The 21622-nt window shown below is 41.1% G+C and overlaps 3 protein-coding genes across 4 annotated transcripts in view; 2 read left to right on the forward strand and 1 right to left on the reverse strand.

The window, feature by feature from the left end:
• Positions 1–879, reverse strand: part of slc20a2 (solute carrier family 20 member 2) — a 45352-nt gene extending 44473 nt beyond the window's left edge. Inside the window, exons 1-2 of one of the 2 annotated variants that reach the window (XM_030105384.1) lie at positions 752–879; positions 79–385 (exon numbers count right to left, since the gene is read on the reverse strand). The gene's annotated coding sequence lies outside the window, so the exon portion shown is untranslated. The remainder of the gene's footprint in view (positions 1–78; positions 386–751) is intronic. The other variant, XM_030105380.1, reaches the window with a different exon arrangement.
• A 5243-nt stretch (positions 880–6122) lies between these two features.
• Positions 6123–17736, forward strand: LOC115398557 (probable bifunctional methylenetetrahydrofolate dehydrogenase/cyclohydrolase 2). The gene is made up of 8 exons (XM_030105387.1): positions 6123–6265; positions 9039–9223; positions 9452–9574; positions 9749–9901; positions 12019–12126; positions 15793–15885; positions 17052–17177; positions 17345–17736. The coding sequence occupies exons 1-8, from the start codon at positions 6123–6125 to the stop codon at positions 17458–17460; spliced, it is 1047 nt and encodes a 348-aa protein (XP_029961247.1). The 3' UTR covers positions 17461–17736.
• A 1487-nt stretch (positions 17737–19223) lies between these two features.
• On the forward strand, positions 19224–21233 carry epgn (epithelial mitogen homolog (mouse)). The gene is made up of 5 exons (XM_030105761.1): positions 19224–19285; positions 19376–19492; positions 20274–20394; positions 20518–20667; positions 20837–21233. The coding sequence occupies exons 1-5, from the start codon at positions 19258–19260 to the stop codon at positions 20889–20891; spliced, it is 471 nt and encodes a 156-aa protein (XP_029961621.1). The 5' UTR covers positions 19224–19257; the 3' UTR covers positions 20892–21233.
• Positions 21234–21622: the final 389 nt, after the last annotated feature.

The following is a 21622-nucleotide window of genomic DNA, read 5'->3' on the forward strand; positions in this document are numbered from 1 at the left end:
AAAAAACCCGCCGTGTCAGGAGGGAAACACTAATGGTCTGCGTTTTTTTTTTTCTTTTACTAGACAAAATGTACTTACCGACGAAATAGGACACCGCAAACAGAGGGGGGAGAGAAATGCGCCGTTCCCGTCCGCCTCCACGCCTCTATCTCCGGCCGTATTTTCCCAGAACGGCTCTCCGTGGGCTGCGTCGAAAGATGCGAGATTCCAGCAGTGGCTGTCGGTGGTCCCCCTGCAATGGCTGTCCTGCTCTCTCTCTCTTCCTCTCTCTCTCTCTCTCTCTCTCTCTCATGCGACCATGTTGCCCTGAACGTCGCCTGCCTGCTCTGCTCTCATCCGGGCGCTCAGGGACTGAGCCGTCGTCTCCTCGCTGTTCGGATGACAGCTTTGGGATGGAGGGGGAGGGAGGGAGGGAAGGGTGAGAGAGAGAGAGAGAGCAGGGAAGGAGGGGGGAGAAAAGGGAGTAGTGGTCAATCTGTAAGGGCAAGGTGACACCACATGGGGGGGGATGCGTTTTTATAGAACTGTCTGAATGAAAACGAGGTGAAAGTTCATGTCTATTGATGCGCAGTGTGTTTTTAAAATATATGTACATTTTTTGCATTCATTTGAGATCAAGCAGTGAATATCTGAAAAATCAACCGGTGATCAATCTTTATTTCCAGCACTGGAACTTTTCCTTTAAATCAGTATCGCTCACTCCCTTACCATGTGGTCCATGAGCAGATCTCACAATGAAATGAGTGTATACCTTCAGATCTGTGCTGCTCCTTCCCCGCAGTCTGCGTCTCTGGATCCTCTTTTTAATGGTGCAGTCGGGAAGGAGGCTCTATACCAGACGAAGAAATACTATCATTTTGCTGGAAAAAAAATGAGTCTTTTTAACCGCAAGACGTGTGATGATGATCCCTGGGTGGAAGGCAATGTCTAATCCGTCCAAATATTGCTATCTACTATGAGCGTGGCCACGTGCGTGATGCATAAATGTGTTACATAACCGACTGAGCCAGTCAACAACGGTGGGTGGGAGAGAGGGAGGAGGGGTCGCGTGCTGGGTAATTAAACCAACATCAACCTCGGATTTATTAGTATTCTTGGATATTTTTGAAGGGAAAAAAAGGGAAACTATAGAAAAACCCACAGACATCTAATGAGCTAAATGTTTCCACATTTAACAAATAATTTCCCTTCAAGGTATATTTAAAGTTTAAATCCTCCACAGCCATGCTGCAGGAGCACTGTATGTTAATTTCCCTTTTGATTTGTGTAAATACAGAGGCTTGCTGAGACATGACTGCTCCATTCACTCAGTGGTTGGGTTGAACAACTGACTCTTGCCCGAGCTTCACCCAGTTCAACCAGAGATTATTTTATTGGACTCCAGCGCAGGGAGTGTATGGAGTGATCCAGTGAGACATGTTAAAAAAAAAAAAGCCTGGAAACAGATGTAAAATCACAAAGACAGTTTACTTTTTTTTCACATTTAAATACTATTAATGAGTTTTCAGTTTCAAAATATCCTTCCCATTTTCTCAGTGCAATAATCCTTTTCAGGGCACTGACTGAAATACTTTAAAAAAAACAACAACAAGCAAATACGTACAAAAACCACAAAAATTGAATTAAAAATGTGTTGGCATGTTTTTTTTGTTTGTTTGTTTTTACAATAATGCCAAAAAGGCGTAAAGTGGATATGCTGTATTTCTCACTTGATGTAGTCTTCCTAATGAAGTGCTCAATAAGCATCCCAATGTGTTTTATGGTTACTGTGATAAAATGTGTTACAATGTTTTACATTTCATCAGATTTCTAGCACTAAATCAGGTGACCTTGGGCACTAAAGGAGAAGTGCTTTTTTTCCAGTTGAAAGGGCTAAATAAAACAGACTTTATGTCAATATATGAGAACTTTAAAACACAAGAGTCATGTTATGTACAAACGTTTATAATCCCTTTTGTAAAAATCTCAGATTTTAATGTGCTGCACAACATTTTTTCAATGTTTTCTGGCTGTAGTAGGAAGTCTTCATTGTTCGGAAGAAACAGGAAGAGCTAAGGAAGTTGCCAAATATGGCCACACGCCTGATAAAGGGTTAATCAAAGGGTTAGTCAAACCAGACAAGCAGCTGAACCACCTTCAAGAGTCAAGAGAGAGATTACCAGCTAAGTGGGATATTTTTGACCTTCCCACGTCCCTCGGGATACATAAGTCTCTCTATTAGGTTTGTGGTTATTTTCTGTCTGGCTGTGGTCATTTTTAATGGGTCTTCTGACTCAAGGCTCCGTTGTGGTGTAGGACAGTGGTACCTCACCTTTTTTTTTTTTTTTTTTGTGGATCAATCTCTCCTTTCTCGTAAGAAAATCTGCAGACTGATTTTTAATTTTCCATAACATCAGGTTCATCCACGTTTTGACAGAAAAAAAAATGATGGTTGAATATCAAAGCAAGGTCTGGTCTACTGTTTGTAAGATGTGTCTTTATGGGTTTTATTTGATATGCAAAAATTTGACAATGTATTTTTATACAACTTCACAGCAGACAAAAACCCCTTCCCACCTACCATGACACCAGTGGTCCCACAGTTCACAGTTCAATTCTGAGCTGTAGGGCCTTTGTGTGTGGAGTTTACACGGTAGTGTTAGGTCAATTGGTGACTCAAAATTGGTCAGAGGTGTGAATGGGTGTGTATGGTTGATTGCCTCTTTCAGTAAAAACCCTGTGCTGAACTGGTGACCCCCTCCTGAGTCCCCCGTGCCTTTCATCCCATGCCTTTCATCACTGGCTCCAGCTTCCAGTAACCATATATGTTGGATAAAGTGGGTATGGATGGATTTTTCATGTTGGAGTTGATTTGATGTTTACAGATCCCAGATCTTGTTGCTTTCTTCAGATATCTTCCAAAATGCAATTTAAGATCACAGTATATTCAAAGCACTATATGCATCACACCATGCTGTATTCTTGACATCTATACAGAGAAGCTCCCAAATCGAAGTTGTTTCAAATGTTTATATTGCCAGTTAGCTTTATTTCTCTATAGAGCCAGGCAACTTGACACATTGACAAAGTTTGCAGTTGAATTGTGTCTGATGTGGATTCATTTAAAGGTCTCATCTTGCAAGGTTCTTTTTTTTTGTTTTTTTTTTTTGGTGGGGGAAGCAGATTTTAAATGCTTTATTTTTCTGCACCAAAGTGAAACAACCATAATTCAGAAGGTTGCACATGATATTTTTGCTCCCACAGTTGCACTTATCGTCTAAATACTAAGGGATAGATGTGTTCTGTCCATGTACTGTCTGCTCTCTTACAGTCAAACAACAAATTTCACATCTTCATCACAGTTACAGGAAATCGATCCTCTTTCTTCACGTTTTCCTGCTGCATTGAGTTCTGCTTGGTGACTGTGGTGGTTGGTTGCAGTGTCGACGCAGTGTTGCTAGAAACAACCACTCAGTCTGAAGATGATATTTTCCAGCAGTCTCCTCCCTGCAGTTACATAATCGCCTAATCAATCCGCAAACAGAGGAAATGTATGCAACATCCATTAATGACACCGGTTCTTATTCTTGGTTGTTGCGTATGATCTGCTCCAGCCTCGTGTCCAGGCAAGCCTTCCTGGGCGCGGTGTTAACCACATTTAGTCAACACACTCCCACCACTCAAACAAACCTTTCCCCTACATTTGTCATATTTGTCGAATCAAGCTTTAATCTTTATGGCTCCCTAAAACCAACAACCTCTTTTATACTCTGGTGATATGGACAACTCAAACCAGGCACCATGATGAAAGATTAAGGCACCTTCATGTTTTCACAGGGTTTTTTTTTTTTTGTTCCAGGTTCCACAGGGAAACTTCGACAAATCAGTATTTCATAAAGTATTAGTGTTACTGTGTATGTTGCGCCATTTTATGCTCCTATATTAATTATGACACCAACATGCTGGAATCCAGATGCATCATGCTCACTTTTTTTGCTTGTTTCATTTATCTAACAAGCTGGCTGATGTTGGTTTGTCAGTTCAAGGGTCACATTCAATACAACCTCTCAGTATATATAATAATCAACAAATACCCACAACATTTTTTTGAGCAAAGAATCATGAATGAATCTTGAAAAATGCACATTCAGTGCTGATTTATTTTGTAAACAATTGCAATCTAAAATACCTGTTCTCACACATTCTCTTCCCTTATATTGGCCCAAGTCTATTTCTTGCCAGAAAACAGGATTTCTGCAGTCTTTATGCATGTTTTAACAAGCAAGCCCTCACATGATTGATCTGCGGGATGTAATATTCTAACTTTGACGACAACATTATTTAACATTTAGCTATTCAGTCAATGTATGTCTCAGTATGATGATTTCTCTAATAATCTTACTAAAGCAGAGCAGAATCCATCGGATGAATCAAGAATAGCAGTTACTTTAAATAAGCTTTTGTTTTTCATCAGAAACTTTTTTTCTCATTTTTACTTCCTCTGTTGTTCCTGGACCAGATTACACCTCAGGACAGACGAGCAGAGGCTGTATATTTGACACCCCTGTTTTTTACAACTCTAAGTTGTAGTCATTAAACTCAGATCTTTTTTTTAAATAAACTAACTGTATAGCCACATTGCCAGCAATTAAATACGAAGGGATACACACAGAGCAGCTTTTCATCTTGTAATTTATATCACATCCATTTCCATGAATATATTAGTCACTGTTTTGTCTTGTGCAAATTTAATTTTAAATATTAAACTTTTTTTTTTTTAATACTGACTCATTTAATAGTTTAACATTCTATTCTATTTATTATATGTATTCTGTATGGGGCAACACTGTAAAGAATTTCCCTTTGAAAAGTAACAAGTTTCAGTCTATTATATTGCAGTTTATTCTAGTGCCTTGTCTACTCAACAGATATCTGCTACCATCTAGTGGCGAATTATGGTACAGAAGAAAAATTCACCGCCCTTTTTTTTCAAAGATGAAACTCTATGTTGAATGAAATTCAATACAGCTTCAAATAAAAGCTGCAATTATGCCCTAATTCAATCTTTTATTGAATCGTATTTCACATATAGTATATTTAGAAAATGAAATAAAACAAGGAAAACAAAAAACACCAAAAATACATTAAAAAAGCAATACCAATTTGTTAAATGCTTAATATTAGTTCAACACTTGAAACTTTTTAGTTTTGTATGCTGTGACTGCCAAAATAGATTTTCATAGGATGCATTTGTATCCAGTTTGTCACTTTCTGTGTATTTTAATCTAGGCATCTTCGAAGGAGGGAGTCACTTGCTTATATATCTGCTCTGGGGTCAGTTTCATCACAATCTTGAAGTATAATGTTGGATGGTATCTACAAGCTCATGATTCAAACTGTTTTCTCAGAATTAAGGGATTCAAATCATAATTTAAAAAGAAAGAAAATATTTACTGATAAATATCTTTAGGACTGCATGCGTCTGTCCAAAGCACAGCAATAAAATTACCAACACAAATGCAAAGACCACAACACAACAGCAAAAGCCACAATGGTGCTTTGTTTCCCGGGGGACCATATTTTGTGACGGAATAAACTAACGATCATAGCAGAGCGCCTCCATAACATTATGGCAATTTGAATATGGTGACCAACATTGCTGATTTCTGAAAAACACTTAATGACATTAATCACAACCACCAAGCAGAAGCATTTTACTTATGCTTCATTAAACTCTCACAAAAGTCCATCAAAATATTTTCCCCTGGAAACAAGGCTTGCTCTCTGCACACTTGAGGCCTTTGTATTTCTTGTTGTGGGTTTTTCCTGTTGCGTTATGGCTTTTTCTTGTTGCAGTATTGTAGCATTTGCTGTTGTGTTGTAACATTTATTGTGTTGTGGCTTTTACTGTTGCATTGAGGCCTTTTTGTGTTGTGGTGTTGGCCCTTCTGGGCCACCGTAAGAAGCCCAGCTCCCACAGAAACACATGCAGATCTCCACTCACAGAGCAGAAGCCCATGCAGTGCATTGTGCGTGTCCATTCATCAGCTGTCTTCCACACACCGCCCTGCCCCCTCTCCACACTCTCGCACGCGCCCACGCACGTCGTACACGCGCTTTACGACACGCGCGCACACACAAACATGGCGGCCTCTGTTTCACCGCTACGCTCCTCCTTCAGGATTTGTAGCCCGCTGACGTTACACCATCACTGCTGCAGGGCCGAGCTGCGGACGCACAGAAAATGCGAGAGTCAAAAGAGACATTTACAGCAGTCGGCGACGAGGTGAGCGGCACCGCGGCCGAAGCACCGCGGCTTTTCCTGCCTCCGGTACAGACGGTGTGAGTTTTGCGGAGGGACGCTCTAGCGGAGCGCCGGCGAAGGCGTGTGCGCCGTCACGTGCCGGAGGACGGTGATTGACAGCGGGCTTCACCGTTCACGGCGGAGAGGGCAGGTTGAGCCGGTGTACCGTCGGGAAGGATGTCAGACCCCGGAGTCGTGAAATATGTGTGAATTACATAAGAAGGCGTAGTTTCCCCGGTGGCCGTGGCTCCCCGTTAGCCGCCACACCGGCGCTAAGACCGCCTTAATACCGCAGTCATTAACCGGGTGAACTCACGGGGCCCTCAATAACCAACACTGAAGAATTACAAACCAAACTTCTTGTGTCATATTTTTGGGTTTTCTTTTTTTAAATATGAGTAACATTTTGACGTTCCTTCATTTACTCTACATTAATGAAAAGGAGCTAACGCGGTTCCATTCATACAGCAGGTACAGGGCTGTGCTCAGACATCAGGGGGGCGGGGGCTTTAAATGTAGGGGCACCCCGGGCAGTATTGAAATATATGATTCGAATAATACTGATAATGACAAGAAAATTATACTTTTGACTTGTCTTTTTCATCAGATATTATCTTTACTCTGTAGTAAAGAGTGTAGCCAGAATGGGGGCAAGGGGGCGGTCGCCACAGGGCCCATGAGGTCATAGGGCCCTGTTTCATGTGATGTGTAAATTTACTCGTAAATAAATTATTATAATAAAATGTGCAGTGTGTGCGAGAAGGTATACACATATGAGTGTATGTCCAATATGCCAATTCTTACATTATGACAGTCCATGAATGCATCAGAGCTGTAAGCCAGCGCTGATTGGCTGTGCGGCATTAACGAGTTTTTTCTTTGCACTTGATCTGAACTCTTTGGAGGGAAGTTAAACAGCTAAACACTGCTAGCCGCTAGCGGTACTACCCAAAACCTAACATCGGATCCACTGGTGAGTCAGTGAAACCTTCAAAAATATTATCTTTATCCGAATGCTGTGGTCTTAAACACCTGCCTATTTGAATGTACCTTTTGTTGCTCACAAATCTAAGAGACCGCCGAGTCTATTTTTTTCTAATATACGTGAATTCCAAAAGATATAGATAGCTGTGTCTATATCTATCTGAATAGATTGTGTAATTTTAGACCAGCTGTGTTCATTGTATATTTAAGCTGTATCAAAGATGGTGCAGATTTAGCCCGTGACTTTTTATTTAAGTTTTCAGCACCATGGACAGCGGACGCTTTGAGAGTGACAGCTGTCATGCTGCATTTGTTTGTGTGTGTGTGTGGGTGTGTGTGTGTGTGTATGTGTGTTCTTGTATTTCTATCCTTGTCGGGGCCAAATGTCCCCACAAGGATAGCAAAACGTGGAACGACGTGCCTTGTGGGGACCTTTTTCCGGTCCTAAGTAGGAGAAACAGTGTTTTCTTGACCATGTTGTTGTTACTGAAAAAAGTAAAAGTGCAAAAACATTTCTTTAGGGTTAGGCTTTGTTGTGGTGTGGGTTAGGGTTAGGGTAAGGGTCAGGGTTAGGGGCTAGACATGAATGGGAGTCAATGGACGGTCTCCACAAGGATAGAAATACAAGACTGTGTGTGTGTGTGTGTGTGTGTGTGTGTGTGTGTGTGTGTGTGTGTGTGTGTGTGTGTGTGTGTGTGTGTGTATTTGTTCTTCAGAACACGTTTGTGAACTGGTTTGTGACTTTATTCTGCTTTCTGAGGCATAGAGGTTTGCTTGGCTCAATAAAAGTGAGCATTAGTGTGTTGTTTGATGGTAGCATGAGGGATTGTTTGAATGACAAAATTGAATGCTCCGCCCCCTCTGTACTGAGACCCATGCTCCTCCTCTGTCTTTACTTCAGTTAAACTGACAACCCTTATGTCTATCATCCAACAATACCATGATTAAAAAAAAAATACAGATTCTTTTTTTAATAAGACATGCATTTTTTTTTAACTCGATAGCATTGAAAAAGTGCTTTCAAACTTAAGGTGAAATAGATTAGATAACTGTTGGCCACTTGGTGGCGTAGTGGCTGAGAGAGAGTTTTGGTTTAGAGTAGATTTACATGTTTTCCTTTGTGTTTGTGTGTTTTCTCCTGTTACTCTAGTCTTTTCCCCCACATGCTTGTGAGGTTATTTATGAGCCTAAATTGCCCGTTGGCATAAATGTGGATGTCTCTGTGTATTTACCCTGTGATTAGCGGGAGACTTCTCCTGAGTGTAAAACGCCTTCGCTGTCAGTTATATGAGGTTGGCTCCAGCTAAACAGGATAACAGGACATACATTATGTAATGCATTGTTTCGCTTCATTTATCTGGCACAATGTCATTATAATGATGGCAAACTGTGAGAAATGATGGGAAATATTGCTGTCCTGCATGTGTGTGTGTTAAATGGTAAATATAGTATTGATTTCATTGGGTGTTTCCCATAAAGCTGATCTAACATCCATTCCAAGCTGGGAGATTGCCACACACAATGTAGAAGTGCAGTCTCGCTCATTGTATTCATGCTAACATTCACATATGAATTTATAAAATCAAAAATAGACTTAATGGGCACTGTTGTCATTATAAATCATTTGTACTATGTGATTCACCAACTGGGATTGGTTCTGAAAAATTTATTAAAGCAGTGTAGAGGATGGATTAGTAGATATGTGTTTTCTCGTGTCTGTTCTATATCATATATAAACAATCAGTCTCGTCTTTGCACTTCATTTTTCCAGGCATGCTGCTGTGGTGATTTCGGGAAAAGAGTTGGCTCGGCAGCTCCACAGAGAAATCCAACGCGATGTGGAAGAGATGGTTGCTCAGGGCAACATGAGACCCCATCTAGGAGTGGTCTTAGTGGGCGACAACCCGGCCAGCCGGACATACGTGAAGAACAAGACCCGTGCAGCCAGCATCCTGGGTCAGATATGAGCCCTGAACCCATTCTTGAGGATCACATTACGTAAAACGCAGCATTTGAACACAACATATACCCACCCGATGTACTTCAGAATTTAAAACATGCATGATCACACATAAACACCTGGGTAAACATGATTTCCATAAGCAAAACCAATGTGTTGTGGAGTAATGTTGTCCAACATGGCCATGCTTTTAACATGGTTTGCATGATGTGTGTGGTCCCCAGGTATTTCCAGTGACACTGTGGTGCGGCCGAGCTCGGTGTCCCAGGAGGAGCTGCTGGAGCTGATAGACAAAATGAACCGTGACTGGAGGGTCAGTGGCCTCTTGGTGCAGCTGCCACTTCCTGGTAAACAAAATCATTGCAGCTGCAGATGCATTTTTTTTTCCCTCATTGACATGAACATTTACTGAACATACAGCACTGTTTCAGTCGATCCTTCGTGCATGGTCAAAGTTGAAAAGAAAACTGGCAATTAAAGTGGGATACATATTATGATAGCCTGCTCCCTCTGTGCTGTAGAACATATCAATGAGCGAGCAGTTTGTAACGCCATCGCTCCGGAGAAGGATGTGGACGGTTTCCACATCGTCAATATCGGGAAGTTGTGTCTGGACCAGAGATCCATGGTACCTGCCACGCCTGCCGCTGTCTGGGAGATCATCAAACGAGCAGGTACAGCTACAGGTTTTCTTGAACTAACTTTTTTTAGTGTTCTCTCGAACCTTCAGTTCCTGCAAATAAAAGTACCAAGCACAGAAATGAAACATAACATATAACGTGTTTTATATATATATATATAAGATGTTAAATTGAAAATATGAGAATATTTAGTGAGAGACGACTGTGGGATTGTCTTACTGATTAAACCCAGCAGAGGGCGCCGTTGTTCCCAAACAAGCTGTGCTGTACCTTGAACTGGCTTCCCTGCAGGTAATGCTTCCTAGTTTGGGCATTGATGGACTGGAAAAGATTTACTGCGCAGTTTAGGTGCTTTGCTACAACCAGACAGATAAATGGACAAACAGAACACAAAAGGCTTGATGGGAAGTTTATCTTGCTGTTTTAATCTACTTTTTAAGGTTATGTGGACTGAAGTACTGAGGAGAGGAGTCAGAGATCTGAATGAGTCACTCCTTTTACCATTTTTTTGTCCAGTTCAATATGAAAGTGGACGAAGAAAAAAAAAAAGTTTTTCTTCTGCTTTTGTAGCTTTGAATAATTAAGGTATTTTTGCTTTTAAGGATTTTTCGCATTATGTTTTGCTCAGTCCTGCCTTAAAATGTTTCTGGATTATTGTTTGATGCCCTGAAGTTCTCCCTTTTCTGTCAGTGAACATATAACTTTGCCACCTCTGTGTTTTTTACAGTAAGCAGAAATGTCTGTGAGTCATGCCAAATCTCCTCCAGACATTTCAGCTTTACACAGATTGCTCCCCAGAATATTTTCACCGTTAGATAATACTGATGTGCCTTTGGGTTAACAGTGGGTTCATCGCTCCACCATGACTGATACTTTCATTCTGACAGTGAAGACCTGAAAGCCCATTACTTTCCTGCATGTTTTCTTTGGACTCCTGTTTTAATCTTTGATGATTCATTTTCTTTGGAGGAATATTGAAGTGATTCTTGGAAGGTTTACTGTTTCCTGCTTTATGCAGGCACGCTCATGCATCTGTGGTATCCCAGCTTTTTTTTTTTTTTTTTTTTTTTTTTAAATATGGCCATTTCCTGATGTATTTCTATATATTTTTTTAGAAATATTTTATTGCATTCAGTACATCAGACTTTTTTTTTTTATTTTTGTACTACATCCAGAATTCGATGGAAACTAGAGGGAATCAGAAAGTGGTGGGACCTACAGTCACATTATCACAGGAGTCCTTGAAACTGTTTGATTAATATTCCACAAACAACATAGTTTTTTGTTTTTTCAATTGCAAAATGATTGTTTCCTCTTAAAATGGAGCTATCAGGTCTGGATTTGATAAATAATACTGACGACATAAGTGGAAAAACTTAGATGAAGCTCCTTTGTTTTTGTTGGAGTTATATTTTTGAGCTTGGCAATAACAACATGCCCAAACAACTCTCAGCATTTGTTCCTTGTGCATAAACCTTAAAAACTGAGATGCTGTTGGCGTAGTTTGTGCATACCTATCCTCCCACTATCAATCACCTACTTGACCTTCATGTCAGCCAACAACACATGTATTCACATCGCTGGGGTGGCATCGTGGTGTCAATCCTGGCATCCGATCAGCATTTCTACTCATTTTTAGTCAGAAGAGCTCCAAACTACATGAAAGAAGAAAATAAAAGCATTTCACTCATATGACAGTCGTCCTGGGTTAATTTAAATTTTAAATAGGGGTGTTGTTCCTTTCTTCAGAAACTGCTGAGTAACCAAATTCAGAGGCGACTGAAGAATATAGTGAGACAAGTGGTGCATCTGAGGTGACAGACGCACAGATAAACCGGCATGGGGATGATTGTTTTGACCTGAATCGAGCTCTGTAAACTTTCTGTGATTGATCTGTTTATTTAATGTGCAGGCTGAAACATTTTTTGGCACGGCTCAAAAGTAAAATGTCACCTTTTCCTCTTCCGCTCATAACAGTAGCAACAGATCAGAGAAATGCTGATGGTGATAAATCGCCTCAGGTATATAAAGACCTGAAGAGTTTTGCTCATTGCACACATGTCGATGCTTGTCTCAGCTTAAGCGTACACAGCCAATGCATTTTAATTCATTAAAAAACAGCTTCCGTGCCTGGAAATGTCTGTGTGCAGGTATTGAGACTGTGGGGAAGAATGTCCTCGTTGCTGGTCGCTCCAAAAACGTTGGAATGCCCATCGCTATGCTGCTGCACACTGATCGCAACCACGAGCGCCCTGGAGGTGAGCCTGCTTGTATGAGCTTGTGCACGCGCGTGCGTGTGTGTATCAGTGCCGCAAGTGAGTCAGATTTGTGATATGACCGGCATGCTTCTTTTTGAAAGTGAATGATATTGCACCACCTCGCTGGATAAAACGAACACTCAAAGGTTTTATTGAGTCCCTTCCTTTAAAAAAAAAAAAAGCAGACAAAGAGAGGCTTTGTGCATTGCTGCAGGAGATAAAAAGAGGGAGTGTGAAGGGAAGCACAGGGGCGAGTCCCGCCGGCTTCTGCTGTCAAACGGATACCTTCCTTATAAGGAAAGCAGAGGAAGTGATGTGGAGCGGTATTGCACACTCAGATGAAGAAACAAGATAAGACTGAAATGTTCAAGTACAGAAGTGAGGATGGGTCAGATCACCGCAAAGGTGGAAAGAACCCACTCAGAGGCATTCAAAGCAAGTCTTACAGGAAGTTAAATGACTGTTGATCACAGGGTTTGATAAGTCTCTCAAAATAGTAATGTCATGTAGGCAGAGATGGTGGAATGTTTTAGCGTTTTGGTCTGTCTGGTGTCTAATAGTTTGTTTTCCATGTGTTGTGTTGTTGATGTTGCTGTGGTTGTTGTTGATGCACATCAATAGTTTTCACCTTCTCCTCATCAAACTGTGTTTCCTGCTGTGTGTGTGAAGCTCTCAGTCTGTCTGTGTGTCATTATCGGTCCATCTGTTTGGTTTCTGTGACTTCTGTCTGGTTGGCTGTTTATTGCTCATCTGACTTCTCATCTGGATTCTTTGGTATTGTGATCATCTCATCAAGTCCCTGTCTTCAAAGCGAACCACTTTTTGGCATTCTGTTTTTTTGTTTTTTTTTTTACATTATTGTTTATTTGGCAAATACCTGCCATAATCCACTAACATATATGAAATCAAGGATGCCCCTGCTGACCCTGCTCTTCTGCTTAAATTTCCGCAGAATACTCACCAGCAGGACTTAAAGCGGTGGTTCAGGTGGTGCAATTCTTATAGGAGCGTCATCACGGACGCCATCGTATTTTCACATTAACATGGAATCAAGCAACATGTTGATACAGAGTGCGAGAGATCATGAACACTGACGCAATGTGTGCAGTTTTCTCAAGTAAGAGAGATTTCAGCTGTGATGGGAAAACAACAGAAAAGCAGAAAAACAAATGATAATAAGACAGTGTCGTCTCATCATCATTCCCAGACACACACGTCACAAACTGGGAGGGAAGCATAACCAAAAAACGGACTTTCCTTGAACCCTGAATATAACTGAATTAGAAAACAAATAAAAACTGAAACTAAAAAAGGAGATGTAAAAGTAGAGAGGGTCAGCTCTAAAGAAAAGTGGAGCACAGGATTCATAATGCCACAAAAATTCTTTGATTGAAAGACATTTTGGAACAAACTCCTGGATCACCTGACATCTAAATATAGCTGTATTAGACTCCTCAAGCTGTGAATAAGATGATTAAAACATTAGAAATGATGGTCAGTGGTTTGTTAGTGTTTTATTAATCAGTCACCAGAAAACCTGCAGTATTCTGTGTGTCTAATGTTAAAAACATAAAGGAAGTGTTTAACGTCACATGCCAGCTCTCACCTGATAACAGATAACTGCTAAACTGCTGGAAGTGGATTGTTTTATTTACCTCTGCATCCATGGGGATGTAAGAACCTGTTCACCTGGAGCAACTGTTTCTAATTTAGCAATGAGGGAAAACTCCAGTTTTATGACTATCTGGTCCATCAGGTCCAACACACACCCATGGCACACACACACACACATACACTCGACGCGTCACACCGACAGACAGAAAAACTTGTTAGATTATGACCAACTTGCGTAGGTGTGTCGATGCAAATCATCCACCCAGACTGTGTGTCCCCGTCTGCATAAAGTCACACTGATCTGTGCATCGAGAATCCAGTTTCTAGGGCATTTAAAGCATTACTTTTATCTGTCTTTCTCCAAATATGGCTGTTGATACATGTGTTTTTATGCGATTATTCCGATTATTTCCTCCAACGACAATGGGACGAGGAGAAAGCGTGAGAAGTGAAAGCAGGATGAAAGGTCATCAGCGAATCTCCGTCTGCAGATGAAAAGTCGGTGGCAGTTTCCTTGAAACAGAAATTAGTCATTATACCTTGAGCTTGAAAGAATGGTGACTCACTCCCGTGTCGCTCCCGCCCTCGTTCACGCTGTAAATGAGGAAATGCCAAACAAATATGAAGCCTCCATCACATTTAACGCCTGTCAGACAGAAATGAAACCGCTTCCAGTCCTCTATGCTAAAATCATTCATTACAACCATATTACAGCTGTCATTTTCTCAGCATTTCATTGCAAAGATGTTGAAATAAAGTGTAAATAGGAATGATTGAGGTTGTGAGATTGAAGGTGTTTAGTCCAGCGCCGGGTTGTACGCTCTACTTAAAACTGAAAATACTGCAGAAAATCGGCAGGTTAAAAAAGCTGATGAAGCAAAAAATTCTCTCCTGGTGGAACTTAATGCACAAAAGGAAAAAAGAAATGGCATTCTCGCAGTGTGAAAAGTTTTACGTCCCCACAACGTGAGTAATACCAGCACACACCTTTCATCAGGTATGCGATCTGCATGTCGGGACCTGCCCTCTCTTTTGTTCTTATCTTCCCAGATTCCCTCCTTGCGTGATGCTTTGTGTGTCAATGGTCCCCAGTAAAAGTCTGACTATGCAAGATGCCCTCTGACATGTCGATTAAAGACTTGAGATGCAATCATAAATGTTCATTTCCTCGTTGTGTAATTGATCAAACATCACCGCCGGCCACACCGGCTTCTGTGGTTTAAACTTGTGTCACAGGACAGCAGCATATTCAGAGATAATCTGAGTGAAAGATGGAAAGATTTACAATTCCGATGTTCCTGGAGATATCCTGGCAGAGTTTATTTACTTCATAAAAGAGAGTATTGTTGGGAGAATGTTTCTAGAACCTTGAAATACCTTTGGGATAAATGCAGTTTACAGTGTTTGCGGACGACTTACTGCAACATGAACGTTCAATACGGCCAATTAGTCTCTGTCACACTTTGCGTTCTGACTCAAACGAATAAACAGGAGGAAACAAAAGAAACAATGACGCCCGAAAACAGGTGAATAATAGGAGTGAATTAGGCAACACTGGATTTGGTCACGTTTTATTTCCCATAGTCGGGCAGTCCGTTGGAAAAAAAAAATGCAATGTAGTAAAATGACAATGCCTTCCTTGATGATGTTCATATCAATTTCTTGTTTTCTGTTCGATATCCTCTTTTATAGGACAACAAAATCCCAATTCGCTCAACTGTAATTAAAGAGAGACCTGTCTCTTTCTTACTGTAAAGATTTTCATCATTTGTGTTTGAATTAGAATCCATTTCAACTGAGAGCGTTGGTTATAAGAATAAGGATTATTTTTGTCTTTATGTTTCACATCCTGCCGTCTGAAGATACTGAAGCCATTTAATTTTTTGTAGTGGTCAAATAAATGTGAAGAGCCACTGAACACACCAGCACAGCTCCGTTAACACACTGTGTGCTCACATCTGTCACGTTTTTAAAAAACAGAAAGGTGCAAAAAAAAAAGGTTTTTACTTATTTGAGCTCAATCTAACCCCCACATGTGTCTCTTCATTTCAGGGGACGCCACAGTAACCATCGCCCACAGATGTACCCCCAGAGAGCGACTGAAAGAGCTCACCAGGCTGGCAGATATCATTATTGCAGCTGCAGGTAGTCAAACTTTAAATTATTGAATACAGCAGCCGACGTGCAGACACTGCAGCTAATATATTTTTGATTTCCCAAATAAAATCTCCGTGACTCACTGGCCTGAAAACGCCTGTCTTGTCTTGAGAACCTGCTTGACTCAGTGTTTTCTCAAGCTGTTCAACTAATTATGTTATTTAAGCAACATTAAACAAGAAGGTGCGTTGTTCTTAATTACACTGGGAGCCACGGGATCCCGCTGATATATTTAGTACAACAACTCTGTAGTGTTCAATGACTTTTATAAATCAGTCACATTCACACTGTTCACCAGCTGACAGCAATACGAATAAAAACAAAAAGCAATTTATTTGTTTTCTGTGCCTAAATGTCTCCTGCATGTTTTGTTTTTTTTCTGTATGTGTTTTTATTTCTCTGTTAACATCACGAAGCACTTTAAGTATAATTATCCAGTATGAATTAAGACAAGGACAAATCCAAAACATGTGTATCAATGTTCCTATACCAGATTTGCATCTTGGTTGATAAACTTTTATCTGTTTTGAACTAAAAACATTCTTATTGTTCCAGTGTTTCACAGAAAGAAACTCCGGGCACTTTATTGTGGTTTCTTGTGTTCCAGAGGTCGTCTTTTCATTATGCTTCATTATGTGTGACGTTACACGTTGACTCCACGGTGCTGTGAAAGTGTTTACCTCTCCCCACTTGAGGCAGTCTTGGTTTGAAAATAATAAACACTGCGGTCTGGTGACCTTTCGCCTCCTCTGTCATCACGAACTGAGGCTTCCTTGGAGGGCAGGGGTTAATCGATGGCGGAGGGCAGCGATACCTACCGCACCGACTGGCAGAATGCCTCAGGGGGCGCCATCATTGTTCAAGGGCTTTTTCCTGATGACTAAGCGCAGGTCTGTGGGAAAGGCTTTCTTCTCCTCCGGCCGTTAGGTTTCAGTTTTGGTGATGAGCAACATTTGCAGTCGAATGGTATAATTAACGGTGTGTCTTGGCCGGTCACCCCGGTCCTCTGGTTTCTCTCTCAGCTGTTATGTTTTGTTATATTGATTCTTCATTCAGTGATGTTTTGCTAATGTTGTCATTGGAAGTCAAGTTAAAAAAGATAAATGCATCAGAAGTTATCTAGTGCCATTAAGTTCTGTGTGTTTTGTGTGCAGGCGTTCCCGGCCTGATCACAGCAGATATGATCAAAGAGGGCGCCGCGGTCATTGACGTGGGAATAAATCGCATTCAGGATCCAAACACGGGCAAACTCCGGCTCATCGGCGACGTCGACTTTGAAGGTAAAGAAAGGAAACGTTTTCCCAATCCCACGTGTTGGCTCGGTTTAATCAGTGAAAGGTTTTTTTTTTTTTCCTTTGAAACAAAAAAGGTGGAACGGACGTACGTTTTGTTGAAAACAAGAAAAGAAAGAAGGGAGTGACTGAACTGTGAACCGTTTGACTTGTAGGAGTGAAGGAGAAAGCCGGTTTCATCACGCCTGTCCCTGGAGGTGTGGGTCCAATGACAGTCGCCATGCTGATGAAGAACACTGTGACCGCCGCCAGAAACGCACTGATGCATTAAAACACACACACACACACACACACACACACACACACACACACACGCACATACACACACACATTCAGACATGCACTTTTATTTAAACATCCATGAACTCAAGACTCCATATCTGCTGGGAAACCTACTTGATATGTTTATATTGTTTATTTAAGTTATTTATTTATTTATTTCAGATTTCACTTTTTAAGATTTTAGATTGCTATTTTTTCTACTGAGGTCGGTTTGGTTCATTGTAACATTCCAGAGTCACTGGAAAAGGAGTACGAAATAAAAACGATGGTGTGCCACTATGACGACCTCTTGTGATTTCCACTGAATCCTCTTGTTTATCAGACACTTGACACCAGAGGAAGTGATTCAACAGTGGTTATTGTTCAGATTTAAACTGTGAGCATCAGCTTGCTGATTCCTGTTAATTCTGAGTTTAACTTCAAACGACAGGTTTATATGTTTTGAAATGTTCTACTTTACAGCGTGTAAACATGACGGCAGCGGTTTTATCTGTGGTTGCCATGATTGTCAGATAAACAGCAGAAATACGATACGGACTTTCTGAGGAAATCCACCGGGGACCTGTGCTTGCATGTGTTTTATTGAGCAACGCAGCAAACGATGCCGAGGCACTGCGCACGCCAAACGGAAGTCGGTCTGCACTTGGCTTTACACGCGGACGTGGCCATTGACCTCCTGTGTGGGAGATTTTAGGCAATCGGTAACAGAATATGGAATATAAGAGTGTGAAAATGGGAAAACGTCTACTGAGCATTAACTTTTTGACCCCTAAGCCCCCAGAATGCCTCAGTGACAGACTGATAACGCTCCCTGATCTCTGACTGAAGTCAAACATACTTTCTCTCTAGTACACAAGTTTAAAAACAAAAACAATGAGGTAGCCTCGAGGCTAGAGAAGCAAACCTGGGATTGGAGGTCTGATTCCCTGAGCATGACCCTTGACCTCCATTAACTCCTCACCGCTCCTGGTTTGTGCAGTTATGAATGGGATGGATTAAATGTCCTCAAGAGATTCTTTCTTTATTTCTTGTGTCTCTTTTTTGCGTCCAAAACAAAAGTCAACAGGTGAGAAACCACTGCTCTACACACGGTTGGTTAGATTTAGAATAAACCTCCACAGGTTCGCCTCTCCTGAAAGTTGACAGGAGGAATGTTGCAATCTGAAAACTTTCTCTGCACCACATCCTTCAGAACCGATTAATAACCGTCTGCTTTACTCATGGGGTTCGGTATGGCTACAGATTGATCATCCTCTAACTTTCTGCGATCTGTGATGGTCTAAATCTCCATCTTGTCCTTTTTTCACCCGTTATGAATAAAGAAGCAGGAAGAGACCTTGACAACAGCCTCCTTGTGTAATCGGCTTTCCCAAAAAAATTGATGGTTTCACAACACCTATAATCATCAGTGTGGCAACATTTTAAAACTACAAAGCGAACACAGAGTGATATTTGACTGAAACTCTCTGCCAATAGCGACTGGCCCGACTCCTTCCAAGTCAGAAAAAAGCCTTCATTTTTGCAGCCTGGAGGCCATCATGTGACCCCACCACCATCATCGCCATTCAGACCTTGTCTCTACATGCAGAGAGGCGGCCTCAACAAAAGAAATGATGCAGGTGGATTTTTTTTTTCCCTGTGTGAAGGAAATGCTTCTCTTTTTTTTGACTCTTCACTTCATTGATTGGCTGTGAAAAGCAGGTTCAAATTATATAAAAGGGCCAGAAGCCAGTGGCTGGTTACACTGTGGAGGCAGACGGAGCTGAAAGCATCACTGGAAGACAAGATGTTCACACAGAGACAGATGGAGACGCGTGAGTTTTAACTTTATCTGGTTTCCTTTCGTCCTTTTGTGAGGCGAAAATTCCAGGATTTTGAAAAATGACTGTTTCTCTGTTTTGCAGTTTTCCTCTCGGCAGTGGCCGTGCTGCTTCTCCTGTCCACGGCGGGACAGTCTGCGGTTCTGACCACAGCGTCTCCTCCTCCCGCCACTTCATCTCCCACCACACAGATCAACAACAGTGAGTCCACCTCATCTCACTTTTCTCTTAATCTGATGATACAGAAATCTACAGACTCGAGATATTTTTGGATATAGTTAAGTAGACGTATGTGAAGGGTTCAAAGGAAAATTGAAGTGTTTCATCAATCAATCAAGCTTCATTTATTTATCACTACAGGATTGCTTCAAGATTGACTCAGTGCTGATGAGCAAAGGTGGAAAGAGTACAGGAAATTTGTACTTAATTACAATTAAAAGTTGCTGGTTCTCACGCCAAATGAAAGCAAAGTAATCTTCAAAACTACCTTCAGTTCAATGTACTGCATACAATAGAGTGGACAAAATGTAAAATGAAGTATTGACAGTCTAAATAGATCATGCAAACAATAAACTAAACAAAAATAGCAGCATTTGGAAAGAAATCGCAATGCAAAGCATTTTCTGGTAAATTTGGTGAAATCTACAAAATTGTGGGCGATTCCTTCAAGACCTTTGGACTTAAGTTTGGTTAAAATGACAAAATTCAAAAACAAACTCATAAAAACAGTCAAAGTACCCAAAGATACTCCTTTGGTAACAACATAAACAGAAGAGAAAAGCAAAGACAAGGGCTTTAAATACCTTTCTGAAGACGGGTTACAGGAACTGAGCCTTTCAGATATCGTTGTTTTGCCGCCATGTTTCTACCGGAGCCCAGAAAGGACAAACCCAGCTGGAAAAGGCCTTTTGGTATCCCCTGTGCTCTGCGTGTCGAGTGGCATTGACACCTTTCATTCTAATGTTTTCCTGTGTCCTTGCAGGCAGTTCAGAAGGACCTTACGTCCTGCGATCTCACGTATCCTGCGGAAGCGAGCACGACGCATTCTGTGCGAACGGCGGCACGTGCATCTACCCCCAAGACAGCGAGAAGCCCTCCTGCATGTAAGCGCACACATGCCTTCTTGCAGATGTGCATGCAGATTGTGTGACGATCAGTAAAACTTGTTGGTTCGTGTTTTGTTCTGGAATGCACTCACATCTCTCTCTCTCTCTCTCTCTGTGCAGCTGCGTACCTCCGTACGGCGGCGAGCGCTGCATGCTCTTCACCGACTCGGTCAGCTCGCTGCCCGAGGGGGACGTGATCGGCATCACCGTCGGGATCACCATGCTGGTCATTCTCCTGGCCATTACTATTTACTGCTGTGCCTCCAAGAGGTGGGTGTGTCATTGTGATGAACAATGAAATTACAGCCACACAAAATGGCAGATCTAGATGTCCAGTTAGTTTCCAGCACACATTTTTTGACATTTTCCATGAGGTTGATTGAAAGAAAAAAAGTAAAATAGTAAGATAACTGTAAATCTTGTTTTTTTGTCCCCTCAGGTGCGTGAAATCAACACCGCTGATAAAATCTGCACCGTCTGAGACTTCAGTGTGACCCTGTTCCTAGTCCTCATCTTCATCGTCATCATCAACAAACTCTAATAATTTAACTTGACATCCCTTCAACATGAATCTGAATGTTTAGAAATCTACATTCTTGGTAGTTTTTAAATTGTTTCTCCATTGAATCCTTTTGGTTTGACCCCATTCAAAGAAACACTGGACCTTATGGAAGTCTGAATGCTGGTTCCGCTCCCTTCACTTCGTTCCATTGACATTTCATAAACAGGGTTGGAGGAGTAAACAGTGTAAATATTTATTTTAATATTAAGATATTTAAGTTATTTCTGTAATTGATTTATTTAAAATTTTGTAATAAATTGATGGAAAAAAAATGTCTGATGTGTTGCTTCATGTTCTGTTCTTAAAATTCTATTCACAAACACACACACACACACACACACACACACACACACACACACACACACACACACACACACACACACACACACACACACGTGATTAATCATTTTTGTTAGTCAGATCAGTGGTGATTGGATGATGTGAAAGAGAAAAGTATAGCTGTAGAGGAGAAAGCTAACATGATTTACTGTGCAGTCCCAGAGAGGAACAGTCAGAAGACAAAGAGGCTTGACGTTGTTTCATCAACCAATGAGAAACAAATGATTCTATCATTTCATTTGCAGACCTCACACGCCATTCACAAAACTTTGAAAACCCAATTAGCTCTTCACAAATAAAAACATACTGAAAGCAAATGAGCAT

This window comes from Salarias fasciatus, chromosome 12 (genome assembly GCF_902148845.1).
Source record: "Salarias fasciatus chromosome 12, fSalaFa1.1, whole genome shotgun sequence".
Classification (NCBI taxonomy): domain Eukaryota; kingdom Metazoa; phylum Chordata; class Actinopteri; order Blenniiformes; family Blenniidae; genus Salarias; species Salarias fasciatus.